This window comes from Mobula hypostoma, chromosome 9 (genome assembly GCF_963921235.1).
Source record: "Mobula hypostoma chromosome 9, sMobHyp1.1, whole genome shotgun sequence".
Classification (NCBI taxonomy): Eukaryota; Metazoa; Chordata; class Chondrichthyes; order Myliobatiformes; family Myliobatidae; genus Mobula; species Mobula hypostoma.
Genome location: NC_086105.1, coordinates 60,933,690 through 60,948,544, shown reverse-complemented (window position 1 = coordinate 60,948,544; position 14,855 = coordinate 60,933,690). Strand labels below are relative to the sequence as shown.

The following is a 14,855-nucleotide window of genomic DNA, read 5'->3' as shown; positions in this document are numbered from 1 at the left end:
ATCTCTACTCCCTTTCTTGAATAAGGGAACAACATCTACAACCCTCCAATCCTCTGGAACCTCTCCCGTCCCCATTGATGATGCAAAGATCATCGCCAGAGGCTCAGAAATCTCCTCCCTCACCTCCCACAGTAGCCTAGGGTACTTCCCGTCCTGTCCCGGTGATTTATCCAACCTGATGCTTCCCAAAATCTCCAGCACATCCTCTTTCTTAATATTTACAAGCTCAAGCTTTTCAGTCCTCTGTAAGTCATCCCTATAATCGCCAATATCATGAAGCAATTTTTTTCATAATGTCCAATTAACCCACCCAGTACACCTTTGGACCATGGGAGGAAACTGGAATGCCTGGAGAAACCTCACACATTCCATGGAAAGAATGGACAGCCTCCTTAGAGATGACATCAGAATTGAACTCTGAACTCAGCTGTAATATATAAAAATAAAAGAGAAGAAGTATAACATAGCAAAGACAAGTGGGAAGCCGGAGGATTGGGAAACTTTTAAAGAGCAACAGAAGGTAACTAAAAAGGCAATACGCGGAGAAAAAAATGAGGTACGAAGGTAAATTAGCCAAGAATATAAAGGAGGATAGTAAAAGCTTCTTTAGATATGTGAAAAGGAAAAAAATAGTTAAGACCAAAATTGGGCCCTTGAAGACAGGAGCAGGTGAATTTATAATGGGGAACAAGGAAATGGCAGAAGAGTTGAACAGGTACTTTGGGTCTGTCTTCACTAGGGAAGACACAAAGAATCTCCCAGATATAATAGTGGCCAAAGGACCTAGGGTAATGGATGAATTGAAGGAAATTTATATTAGGCAGGAAATGGTGTTGGATAGGCTGTTGGGTCTGAAGGCTGATAAATCCCCGGGACCTGATGGTCTGCATCCCAGGGTACTGAAGGAGGTGGCTTTAGAAATCGTGGATGCATTGGTAATCATTTTCCAATGTTCTATAGATTCAGGATCAGTTCCTGTGGATTGGAGGGTGGCTAGTGTTGTCCCTCTCTTCAAGAAGGGAGGAAGAGAGAAAATAGGGAATTATAGACCTGCTAGCCTGACGTTGGTGGTGGGAAAGATGCTGGAGTCAATTATAAAAGATGAAATTACGACACATCTGGATAGCAGTAACAGGATCGGTCCGAGTCAGCATGGATTTACGAAGGGGAAATCGTGCTTGACTAATCTTCTGGAATTTTTTGAGGATGTAACTATGAAAATGGACAAGGGAGAGCCAGTGGACATAGTGTACCTGGACTTTCCTAAAGCCTTTGATAAAATCCCACATAGGAGATTAGTGGGCAAAATTAGGGCACATGGTATTGAGGGCAGAGTACTGACATGGATTGAAAATTGACTGGCTGACAGAAAACAAAGAATAGCGATTAACGGGTCCCTTTCGGATTGGCAGGTGGTGACCAGTGGGGTACCGCTGGGTTCAGTGCTGGGACCGCAGCTGTTTACAATATATATTAATGATTTAGATGAGGGAATTAAAAGATATCCTCTATCTTGGGTAGAGCGTATCAATCTACTTTCAGTACTGAGTTTATTGTGACTTTAAAATCACCACAGATCCTGACAGACCCATCCTTCCTGACTGCTGGGACTATGTGGCATCATCCAGTACTTATCTTAACTCATTTTCAGTTGACTCTATTGAAGGGGATGTAATGTGCTTCTGGTGGATGGATCTCTCATTGAGTTGTAGATTTTTCAGCCAATCAATGCTGGTCCTCCTGATTTTACCACATACAAACCCAAAGTGGCTTGTTGGTTGTCGTATTTCACTGATACAAATGTCATTCCCACAGTAGTTTTCTTTTTTTCCGGTATAAGTTCTTAGTTGGATATCTGCAAGCTTCAGTTCAGTATCTTTGAAATACCGTTCAAAATCTTTGAAATACTGTTCAAACTCATTTTGTGGAATGACTGAAACAGCTGAGCCAGTGTTCAATTCCATTTTAATTAATTTGCCATTCTCTTCTGGTGTGAGCCAAGTTGCTTGCTTCTTGTCAGTTTCCAACTGTAAATCTGAAGTGTACCCAGTCCTGTGTAACTCTCATCATTATCAGATTTTTCATTAACAGTATGCGATCAGTGCTCTTTTTGAAACTGCAGTCTGTGCAGTCCCTTTATTTCTGCCTGAAGTGCTATCTGTATGTGTCCTACTTTGTTGCATTTCCTGCAAGTTTCCCTTTAAACCTTCATTGGTCTGGTGTACAATGGTAACATAATTTGTTCAGCCAGGCTGGTTTCTATTTAGGCATTGCAATTTTGTTTACACTCACTTTCATTTCTGACTGCAACTGAGTTGCATCTCTGTCTGCTGTTCCATTGATACAGCGAGTTCAACTGCTCTTTTATTGTAAGTTGTGCTTCAGATAGGAGCCATTTTTGAATGCTTTCTTGTAAGATTCCACAAACTAAACAATCTTTCAGTGTATCACTAAGACCATCACTGAACTGACAATGCTCTGGCAATCTCTTCAATTCATCCATGTATGCTGAAATGGGCCCCACTTCCTTTAAATTCTGCTCATGAAAACTGAAGTGTTCTGTAATTAACAATGGTTTCGGTTCTAAATGTTTCTGAATTACTTTCATGATATTAGCAAAGCTCTTTTCAGCTGGTTGGAGAATTTAAACATCTAAGCAAATTTTATGCTTTCTCACCTTTTACACTCAGTAAAACGGGCACTCATTTCTCATTAACTATTTCATTTGCTTCAAAATACTGCTCAATTTGCTCAGTATACATCAGCCAGTTATCAGTTGTGCAATCGAATGTATCTAACTTTCCAATGTAGCCAGCCATTTCTGTTCTTTTTCAATTAAATTTAAGATTATTATCACTCAGTTATCACTGTTAATGAATCTGTGAATTTCATCTATTTTCTGTCTTTTTATTAATTTGATGGTCTCTGTCCTCTTGCTGCGTTATTTTAACTCGAATGTCTCGCTGTGCTTCAAAAGGTAGGTCGTCATCTTGGGTTTGTTTTAAAAATTTCTTGTCACCACTGTTATATTTTGTAACTCTAAAACATAATTAAAAGAAATACACGGGAAGCCAGAGATAACATGTGTCTGCTTCATTTCTACTGTAGTGCAGAGAGCACTTAATGACATGGTGATGTAATGACATATGCCATTGACATACTTTTACATATAACCTGCAATGAATTATGTAAACAATAAAGAATGCTTAATCAAAGAATATATTTACAATTTTGCTCAAATATTGCTGAAATATTAAATACTCAACACCAGTGGTATAACTAAAGGCCTACCCCACCATTTAGTCATGTGGCAGCTAATTTCTATCTTAACTCTGTTCAGCCAGATCAATCTGTAACCCTTGCTTTGCACAAAGTCAAACTTAGTTTTGAAATTTTCAATTAACTCAGAATGCAGGAGACTGTCTTGGACCAACACTACCATTTGTGTGAAGAGATGCTGCCTGATATCACCACTGGATGGTTGGACTCGAATGGTATTGCAGGAACTTAGGTAAGAGAACTATATCTCCCTCATTAACGAAAAGGCTCAGTAGAGGATAGAACATATGGTGCAATTCTACACTTCCATCTTAGACAGCATCCACACAGCAGCCACTACTGTGTGAGTTACTGCAGCATCGTCTCAAGTACGAAAAATACAGTGAACTGTCCTGTCAACTGAAAAGGTTGTTGACCGCATTTTACTGCAGGACTTGTGCATGTCCAGGACAAGGAAATGGGGGGGGGGGGGGTGAAATCACTGCAGACACTAACCACCCTGCAAACAGCCTTTTGTAAAATCTCCTTCTGGAAAGTGCCACAGGGCTATGAAAACAAAAACTTCACACCATCTTAAAAGTTTCTTCTCCCAGGCAGTTATCTGATCACCATTCTAGTTAGTCCCAATCTCCTCTACTTATTACCTTAATCACTGTACTGTAAACACTTTTAGACACCTTTTATAATGTTGCTTGCATTGTAAGTACATGCTGGTATTTATGCATTTATGCATATGTAAATGTATAGGGTGAATAAAGTTGTTCCTTGATCCTTGATGTCCCCATCAGAGAAAACATTTTATTTGTCTATCCGGACAAATCCCTGTTGAAGAATTGGGCTTTGAATGTTATTGCACAAGGTAGAAATTTAAAGGCAAGAGGGATTATAGAGTAGGTGCAGGAATGTGATGCTAAAATGAAGAATCAGTCATGTTCTTGAATCCGGGACATGCTGTCTTCTTACTGCTGTCAACAGGAAAGACGTACAGGAGCCTCAGGTCCCACACCACCAAATTCAGGAACAGTTATTACCCACCAACCATCAGGCTCTTGAACCAGAGTGGATAACCTCACTCACCACAAAGTGAACTGATTTCACAGCCTATGGATTCACTTTCAAGGACTCTACAACTCAATGTTCTCAGTATTATTTATTACTTGTTTATCTACTATTATTGCTGTTGTTGTTTTTCTTCTTGCATTTGCAGAGCTTATTGTCTTTTGCACATTGTTTGTACATCTTTGTGTGTAAATTTCTATTGATTCTATTGCGTTTCTTTATACTTATTGTGAATGCCCACAAGAAAATGACTTTCAAGATAGTATATGGCGACATATATGTACTTTGGTAATAAATTTACTTTGAAGCTTATTTGTAGAAACAAGCTTCACAGACAGAATGGACTTTTCATTTTTGATATGTTGTTCTGTAAGTATGAGCACGGGTTGCTCTAGTTGAACAGCTCCATGAACGTTTCACAGTGTCACGTGAAGGAGTCACGTTTTCACTTTTTTTGCTTCGCGATCAATTTATATTTGGTCGGTGTTTTACTTCTATTTTTTAAAGGCATGGCCAGAAACTTTGAGCTAAGCGTTCAAATATTATTTCTCATCCTATAACCATTTCTATCATGGATTTATTGAATATACCAACAAGAAAATGAATCTTCAGGTTGTTTATGGTGATATATATGCACTTAGGTAATAAATTTACTTTGAACTTTGAATACAGGGAACCTCAATTACCCATAAATGAAAAAAGAGAGAAGGATTACACAGTACATAATTAACATTTACATAAGCAACAAACAATAATGCGGGCTTGTCACCATTGAAATAAGGCTAAAACTCCACAGGGTCATACTTAGCCCATCGAAATCTCCTTTCTTTACGTTGGTGATCTTGTTGAAACGTGCATAGAAGTGGGTGGTGTCCTTCGGAAGAGGAGGTATGTTTTTGATATCTGTATCATCACAGTAGACAGACCCACCCAAGCAGGTGCACAGAAGGCATGTTGGAAGACCTAGGAGATGCATAAAACAAGATAAAGTTAGTTCTAAAAAAAATATTGGTATTGGTTTATTATTTATCATATGTATCAAGATACAGAGAAAGGCTTGTCTTAGATACTGTTTTTATAATCTGATAATTCAACTAAAGAGTGAAGTGGATTAATCAGATTAGAAATTGTTTGCTACCTCTAAATGGCATTAATACAGCCGACATGGCCACCTTATTCTGCTTGTGAAGACACATATAGAGTGAGACCCTTAACTCTGAAGTTCAAGAAAGTGTTGTCAAATTTCTCTGTGCAAAGTAGCATTAGAACGTAGGGAGCTCCAGCTCAGGAACAGGCCCAGCGGAAAACCACGTCCATGCCAAGGATTAAACCGATCCCATTTGCCTGCACATGGTCCACATCCCTCAGTTCCCCACCGGTTTGGGCTTGTCTAAATACCTCATTGCTGACATTGTAGGCATCAGTGTCACGTAATGAGATGTTGAAGGTTCTTGTAATCATCAGCAAGTAGCAGAACAGACACCGCTGAAATGGGCCCCATTCCGTTATGCAAGCAGCAGCCTCAGGAGAATCCTGCCGCTGAGTGTATGCTTGTGCAGTCATTGGTTTCGGGGGGTGGGGGAGGGGTGCGGCTGGAAATGGTGAGGGAGGTGAGAAGGGTGGAAGAGTTCTCTCAAGAGGTCATAGAGTTCATTCAAGTTAGCAACGAGCAATGTTCACTGGGGACAAGTTTCAATCCAGGAAGCCATGGAGGACCGCCAGGACTGCAGACAAGAGCTCCTGGTAGGAAGTAGCTAGTGGTGAGTCATTTAAGGATATGAGTGCAGTCTTGAACTGGAATTGGGTCATTATTGTCACACCTCTTCTCCCATAGGGCAGAAGATGTGCGTCTGAAAACATGCACCACCAGGCCAAAGGACGGCATCATCAGACTATTGAATGGACCTCTCGTATGACAAGATAGATTCTTGACTTTTACAGTCTATCTTGCTATGACCTTGCCCAGGCATTGCACTTCCTCTGTAGCTGTTACATGTTATTTTGCATTCTGCTATTTTATCTCAATGCAATGGGTAATGAATGTATTTATTTATTATTGAAATACAGCGAGGAATAGGCCTTTCTGACCCTTCAGCCTGTGCCACCCAGCAATTCCCCGATCTAACCCTAATCACGGGACAATTTACAATGACTGATTAACCGGCACGTCTTTGTCTTTGGACTGTGGGAGGAAACCAGAGCACAATAGGCAATAGACAATAGGTGCAGGAGTAGGCCATTTGGCCCTTTGAGCCAGCACCGCCATTCACTGTGATCATGGCTGATCGTCCACAATCAGTATCCAGTTCCTGCCTTATCCCCATAACTTTTGATTCCACTGTCTTTAAGAGCTCTATCCATCTCTTTCTTGAAAGCATCCAGAGACTTGGCCTCCACAGCCTTCTGGGGCAGAACACCTGGAGGAAGCCCACAGGGTCCGGTGAAAATGTACAAACTCCTTACAGGCAGCGGTGGGAATTGAACGGGGGTCGCTGGGGCTGTAAAGTGTTGTGTTAACCACTACGCTACTGTGCAGCCCCCAAGTTGAGCTGTACGGACAGTATGCAAAACCAGCTGTTCATCACCTCCCTCTGTATGACTACTCTGGGGAAACCTTTAATACAGCCAATTGACTGTCTTGCCTGCTGAAGGAAAGTTAGACAACATCTCCTCTCTTTGGATAAGGAGTTCTGGTGACCCTTCTAATGCAATGCTATCCAACGTGGCCACAATCAACATCAGTGGTCAAAAATGTTCCTGAGGCTTGGAATTAGAGAATGATAATCGCTCTGAACCTGGACCACAAAAGCAAAGCAGCGAAGACACTGCTGAAGGTTTATCTGAAGTCAGAGCTGATCACAAACCTTGCTGAAGGATATGACTCCAGTTTTAGGACAAACTTATTAAATGGGAACACAAGAAATGCTGGAAGTCTTGAGTAACACACACAAAATATCGGAGGAACTCAGCAGGTCAGGCAGCATCTATGGAGGGGAATAAACAGTCGATGTTTCAGGCCGAGAAACTTCATCGGGGCTGGAAAGAAAGGGGGCAGAGGCCAGAAGAAGCAGAAGAAGACTGGGGGAGTGGGGGGGAAGGAAGAGGAGTAGAAGCTGGCAGGTGTTATGTGAGACCAGCTGAGGGGGAAAGTGGGTGGTGGAGGAGAGGGGAATGACATAAAGAAGTTGAGAAGTTGGGAAGAAGAAGGAATCTGATAGGAGAGGGCAGTGGACCATGGAGGGAAGGGAACCAGCAGGAGGTGTTGGGCAGGTGAGAAGAGAAAGGCTGAGAGGGGAACCAGAAAGGGGGATGGAAAAAGAGAGAAGGGGAGGAGGATGTGTATGTGTTGTAAGAAAATAAAAAATGATAATTTTTCATACTAGTGAGTTTGAAAATCCCACTGCAGGTGAACTATGCAATTTGTTCTTCCTGCAGAAGAGTTTTATCCAAGAATAAAAAGTGGTAAGACCAAAGACGAAGAAATGAGGGGCTGAAGTTTCCATTATGGAGCCTGGAGCTATGCTGCTGTCCGGATTTCAATGGCACAGCACGGTTTTTCTTGGAGTCGAATAAATGAATTCCTAGGACTGTGTGTATATAGTTAGAACTGTGTTGGTCTTTGTAGATTATATAGATGCTTAATGTAGAACAGCTACAGCATGCCTTTTAGTTTAATACAGGCTCCTTGTATATTGTGGACAAGAGTTTACTTTGGCCCTGCATTCCACAGCTTCTCTCACCTTATAACCAACACCAGGGCGTCCAAACAGAGAGAATACACACTATACCAAGAAAACGATGGAGAACTTTTATGAAAATATCTCCATATTTATAATTGGGACTGTTTTTACTGTTTCCAATTCTGAACCAGGAACCCTCAAGTATTAATCAATACCTGCAACGTGGAATTTTGGTTTGGGTTCTATCTGATAGGTATGTCATGTGTATATCCAATGTCTGGAAAAGTTGATGTAATTCAGTGTTTTGTGGCTAGTTCTTGTCTGCTGTGGTTAGATGAGAGACACCAAGAAGTCACAAGCTGTGTGATTCAGGGAAAACATTCCTTTCTGAAGCCAAAATTACAATGAGACAATGACAAAGGTTACGTTGTCACTTCTGACAAACAGACTGATAATAAATCGCCATTTGGGAATCATGACACATTATAGCAATGCAAGAAGTTACAGAAAAGGTAATGCATTTAGAAACCAAGTTTTTTAAATGAATTTTATATTTATAAATTTGTAAAATACTGAGAATGTCACTACAAACCTTCTTTCACGTCAGGGCCCAAAAGGCCAGGAATACTTGGGGCACCAGAATCCAAATCTTCATGGACACTCTCTCCCTCCTCGTAGTCACTGTCATAAGTGTCAAGCACACTGTTCTCAGAAGGTTCCAATCTGCTGACACTGACCTTTGATTAAAAAGCAGAAATTTAGATTACAGAATGTCATTCAAGGCAATCCCATCTCAGTGTCTTTAATACATTCTACCACAGGGGGCACTAGAGTCCAAATCTTGCAAAGGTTCTTGCAATTGTACAGTATTGTAAAACTGAGAAGTTACCGATAGATGACTGAGCTCAGTTTTAATATTAACATTTGACCCATATCTTAGAATGTCCACTTGTAGTTAAAGTGTCATGACTTTGATCTTTATGTTTTTTTTCTGTTTCATCAGCTGTAGTTCAATAGGGGCATTTAGTTCCCGAGGCAGAAGGTTTTGGATTCAAGTCTCCTTACAGATATTTTGTGATTATTGTGTAATAAATTGCCTCTTGATTTCTCTCCGGAATTCCCAAGTTCTAATTTCAAAATTGTGATGAATCATAGAGTCGTTCAGGAAAGTAACATGCCATTCAGCCCAACTGGTCAATGCTGAACAAGATTTCCATCTAAGGTAGCCCTGTTTGGCTCTAAGTCTTTCCTATCCTTTACAAGTGCCTTTTAAATGATGTTAATATATCTGCCTCAACCATCTCTTGTGGTAGCTAGCTGCTTTCTACCTCCTGCGACCCTCTGGGTGAAAATGTTGCCCCCCCACCCAAGGTTCCGGATGAAATCTCTCCCTTCTCACCTTAACGCGATGCCCTCTAGTTCTCAATTCCCAAACCCTGGGAGAAAGGCTGTGTCTATTCACACTATCTGTGCCCCTCATCGGATTATACACTTCTGTAAGATCTCCCCTATTCAGTAACACCCCCAATGAGGAAAGTTTCAACTTGCTCATCTCCTCTCCCTCAAATCCTGGCAACATCCTCGAAAATCTCCTTATCGCTCATTTCAGCTTGATAGAATCTTACTAGGGTGACCAAAACTAAACTCAGTCTTTTAAAGGCTGCCTCGACAGCATCTTATTCAAATTGTTCAACACTTTCTTTATATCTTTCATATCAGCTGCTTATCATTACTGATTGGTAAGTTAATTTGTTATGGTAAGTTGTCCCGTGATCAGGCGAGCATTAACTTGGGGATTGCTGGGCAGTGCGGCTCAAAGGGCTGGTAGCTCTACTCCATGCCGTATCTCAATAAATAGAAGATAAATAATTATTGAAATACCTCAATTAATTCAGAATTTATCTTCTATACTCAAACAAATGCTAGCCAAATCTATGCCAACCTTTGGGGCTTTTACAGATTCACATTCATTTATTTGTCACACGTACATCAAAAGCAGTGAAATGTGCTGTCTGTGTTAACAACCATCACACCTTCAGGATGAGCTGGGGGCAGCCCGCAGGCGTTGTCACACATACTGGCACCAAACAGGCAATGCCACAATGTTCAGCAGAACAACACAAGTAAAGCAACAGCGGCAAAACAAGAACAAGAGAAAATCTACAGATGCTGGAAATCCGAGTCACACACACAAAAAGCTGGAGGAACTCAGTAAGCCAGGCAGCATCTATGGAAAATGGTACAGTCAATGCTATGGGCCGAGACACTTTGAAACGATGACTGTACTCTTTTCCATAGATGCTGCCTGGCCTGCTGAGTTCCTCCAGCATTTTGTGTGTGTTGCAAAACAAGTCTTATTTCACACACACACACGCACGCACGCACACACACACACACACACACACACACACACACACGCGCACACGCACGCGCGCGCGCACACGCACACACACACACACACACACACACACACACACACACTACAGTGCTCCAGTCTCCAGCAGATTCACAGATTCTGTATCAGTTTGGCTTTATTTTTTTGTACAAATTGCTGCTTTATTGATGTGATTACCAAATGCATGACCAGGTGACTGAGTCGTTCGTCTCGTGATCTGAAGGTCGCTAGTTCGAGCCTTGGCTGAGGCAGCGTGTTGTGTCCTTGAGCAAAGCACTTAACCACACATTGCTCTGTGATGAGACCGGTGCCAAGCTGTATCAGCCCTAGTGCCCTTCCCTTGGACAACGTCGGTGGCATGGAGAGGGGAGACTTGCAGCTTGGGCAACTGCCTGTCTTCCATACAACCTTGCCCAGGCCTGCACCCTGGAAACCTTTCAAGGTGCAAATCCATGGTCTCACGAGACTAATGGATGCCTATACCAAATGCATTTATACAGTAGGTTCCAGTTAATTGGGCCATTGGATAATTGGGGCAGCCGCTTAATTGGGCCAAAACTGGTCTCGATGTGTCCCAATTAACTGGAATACATTGTATTTGCAATCTCTTTGCTGAAGCCAATCACAATGTGAGATCTGGTTCCAAGCTTTACAAATACTAGCCTGACAACACAGAGACATATAACAAGCACTACAGCACAGAAACAGGTTCTTTGGCCCATCTAGTCTGTGCTGAACTGTTAATCTCCTGCATACATTTTCTTTGCACATACACTCCCTGAGGATGCAAGTCTCCTTACAGATATTTTGTGTTGTTATGTAATCAATTGTCTACCGATTTTTCTCAAGAGTGGGCAGGTTCTAACTTCAAAATTGTGATGAATCGTAGAGTCATACAGCATATGGAAACATGCCCTTTGACCTGACGATCCATGCCGAACAACATGGTCCAGATGGGACAAGGCAGAATAAAAATTTGGCATGGACTAGATGGGCTGAATGTACTGCCGCAGTTTTGTAGTACTCTATGAGTCTGACTCCATAAGATCAGCTCTTCAATGTCTTTGGTGAAATGTGGTAATTCCTTCATCCTGTCGTCCTGGACCTTGGCTCTCAGCAGCTTCGAGAACTGGAAGACCAATAAGTTCTGGGCAAACGAAACAGCACCTTTCACTGAAACGTTACTTTTCCAGTAGCATTTGCTGTTTGAATCAGTGTCCGTCCTTGGGAAAAGCCAGCAAAACCCAGAGTCCCATGTTACACAGCCACGCAGGACATCTAGAACATTGAACATGCCCTAATGTGCATTGGGCAAGATAGTCCAGAAAAGGATGCAGTGGTTTCTCCAAAGTTCATGCTGCTTAGGGAGCAGATTCAAAAAATACGAATCTGTGCCCACCAAGATGCCACAGCCGTCTGCCTGCTCGTGTCCCTCCATTCACTACCTGTTCACCATCCTGTCTGCTGTTATTGTTGAGTGCCATTGAGTTGTCATTGATTCATGACGCTCTGTGGATAGTGTTGTTGTCCACATGTTTTTTGTGGCAAGTTACAGAAGTAGATTGCCAGGCCTTTCTTCCACGCAGATGTTGCTGCTGCCCAGGTTGGGACCAGGCTGGATTCGAACTCAGGACCATCTGCATCAAAGTCCAGTGATGATGCCACGATACCACCGAATGGCCCAAATACCTGCCTAAATACCTCTTAAATACCTTTAGTTTTCATTTTATTTAGAGATAGGGCATGGTTACAGGTCCTACTGGCCCAACTAACCCTGTGACAATCATGTGACTAATTAACCTTCTGATCCGGATGTTTTTGGAATGCAGGAGGAAGCAGGAGCACCTGCAGGGAATCCACGCGGCCACGGGGACAACCTACAAACTCCTTTCGGACAGAGGTAGTGAGGAACTGAACCGGGGTTGTTGATGCTGTAATAGTGTTATGCTAACTGGTCCGCTGAATTCTACCATGCTGCCCTCACTTTGAAATTGCTGATTCGCTTTGTTCACATCTCACTCCACTCATTTCCGGTCAATAGTGACGTACCCCCCGGGATTGGAAACTCGAGGCAGGAGGGAGCCTCCAACAACCACAGATCCAGCTAATTTAGCAACTTTCTGAAAAAGAAAACCTGCATGCCATCCAATCATCGCTCCTCTATACATTTGGAGGCCATTTTATTCATTACAGGAGTGGAATCCGGTGTGGTCTTCTGCTGCTGTGGCATATCCACTTCAAGGATCAGTGTGTTGTACATTCAAGGATGCTCTTCTGCACACCACTGCTGCAACACATGGTTACACGAGTTACTGCTCCTTCCTGTCAGCTTGAACCAGTCTGGCATTTCTCCTCTGACCTGCTTCATGAACAAGGTATATTTGTCCACAGAACTGCTGCAAGCTAGATGTTTTTTTTTTGATTTTCACACCATTCTCAGTAAAATCTAGAGACAGTTGTGTGTGAAAATCCCAGGAGATTAGCAGTTTCTGAGATACTCAAACCACCCCATCTGGCACCAACACTCATTCCATGGTGAAAGTCACTTGGATCACACTTCTTCCCCATTCTGATGTTTGGTCTGAACAACAACTGACCATGTCTGCATTGAGTGGCTGCCACATCACTGGCTGATTAGATATTTGCACTAACAAGCAGGTTGAACTGGTGTACCTAATAAACTGGCCACTGAGTGTATTTCTCACCAAATGGGCCAGCATTTTATCTGAAGAATCAGTTCCACCAATTGTTATTTAGCATATTCAGCCAAATCTGACAACTCAAAGTGTTCACTTTCATTTCCCTGCTCTTTCACCTCTGCATCAATATTATCATAATATAACATGATGAAATTGCTTTCACATCTTCTCCCCAGGCAGTGTGTTCCAGGCTGGACCTTGGCAAAACCTCTGCATCCTTTTCCAGATTATCCTGCCCAATGTACATCAGGGAAAGAGAGGACGGTGCTCTTAACCCCACCACAACCACCTCGAAGGCAGCACGTTGAGACCCTCGATCTCACCACCAGCCAAGAAAAGCCCAAATGCTTGTTTGAAAGTTGTAGTGATGAGATATTCAATCAATAGGCCAACAGCATCTATCACCCTCGTTTCCCTTAAAACCTTGAGGATATTCCATAAAACAAACCGCATGATTGACTTGTGGCCAGCGACATTCTTCTGCACAAGTTACAATAATACACACATCCAACTGAATACAGCATTCAATTCCAACATGGCCAGACCCATCCAATAGGACAGATAGAGTCTTAGTGCCCAGTGATAGTTGCAAACCCATCATCTATACACAGCTTAATGCACCGTCTAATGAAGGTTGCCATCAGAATGAGGTTCATTGGCCCATTTTTCTCAGTTTCTTTGGCAGATTGTTCCATTGTATCTCCTTGGACTCAATGCGTTTATGATCTGTTGGTGAAAGAGGACTGCAGCAATTCTATTGAAGTTATTTGATTCAACGAGTTCTTTCTTGATATCTCTGTCCTACAAATCACACATTTCCAGCATCATCAGCTAACCAGACTTGAAGAAAATACAAGGCTGGCTAAACAAGTTGCCAAAGAATACGGCTTCAGCTTCCTGTGATTTATTCTGGAGCCCCAAACCCAAGAAAGGTTTGCAAGTGACAATCAATCTGCAGATGAATAGTGGATCCAAGCAAAAGGTGGCAACATTGTCCGTGTGATTGCATGCTCTGACTTATGTGTCTCCACAGCTGTTGTTTGACCACCATCTTTCGGATGGATTCAGCCAGAAGCAAGATGGGAGAGGGTAACTTGCCTACAACAAATGTGATTGGGAAACTCTAGGACATACCCTCATACCTATCTCTTGATCAGGACCCTGCTGGTGATCATCAGGCCACTGTCTCCCAAACCATCTCATCATTTCAGAAGATGTCCCCTCCACGCTAGTTCTCCCCAACCCTCTTCTCCTACAAGTCTAGATGAAGAATCTCAACTCGAAATGATGACTGCCCACTGATGCTGCCTAACCTGCTGAGTTTCTGCAGCAGTTTTTTCCATTTCCCACCCATTCATGTGGGTTGCATGAGATCCTTACTCCTCTGAAGAGCAGTCATGTTGATTTTGTGGGTTCCCTCGCCAAACCGTATTTTAGAGAGTACACCTACCATGTGTACAATATTCTGATAAACAATATTGGTATTGCTTTATTAGTGTCCCATACACCAAGGGATAGATAGTGTAAAGCTTTTTCTGAGTGCCACCCAGACAGGTCATTCTATACATAAGGACAAGGAGAACAGAGAGCAGAATACAGTGCTGGTAAAGTTCTTGCCCCAGCCCTGCGTATTTGTTTAAATTTCTGAACAACAGAAGACTATTTGATATCTTCCCACCAAGTATGGTCTATGTCTGATCCAGGAGAATGACGAGCCTCAGAGCAGATTTGACTTGTTTGGCG

At 42.3% G+C, this 14,855-nt stretch overlaps 1 protein-coding gene across 1 annotated transcript in view; it reads right to left on the bottom strand.

Annotated features, from left to right (window-relative positions):
* The window catches only part of LOC134352251 (epiphycan-like), a 42,561-nt gene that overhangs the window by 12,664 nt on the left and 15,042 nt on the right, over window positions 1–14,855 (bottom strand). The window contains exons 2-3 of the mRNA XM_063059544.1: window positions 8,611–8,755; window positions 5,143–5,301 (exon numbers count right to left, since the gene is read on the bottom strand). Of these exons, the coding sequence (XP_062915614.1) occupies window positions 5,143–5,301; window positions 8,611–8,755 (304 nt within the window). The remainder of the gene's footprint in view (window positions 1–5,142; window positions 5,302–8,610; window positions 8,756–14,855) is intronic.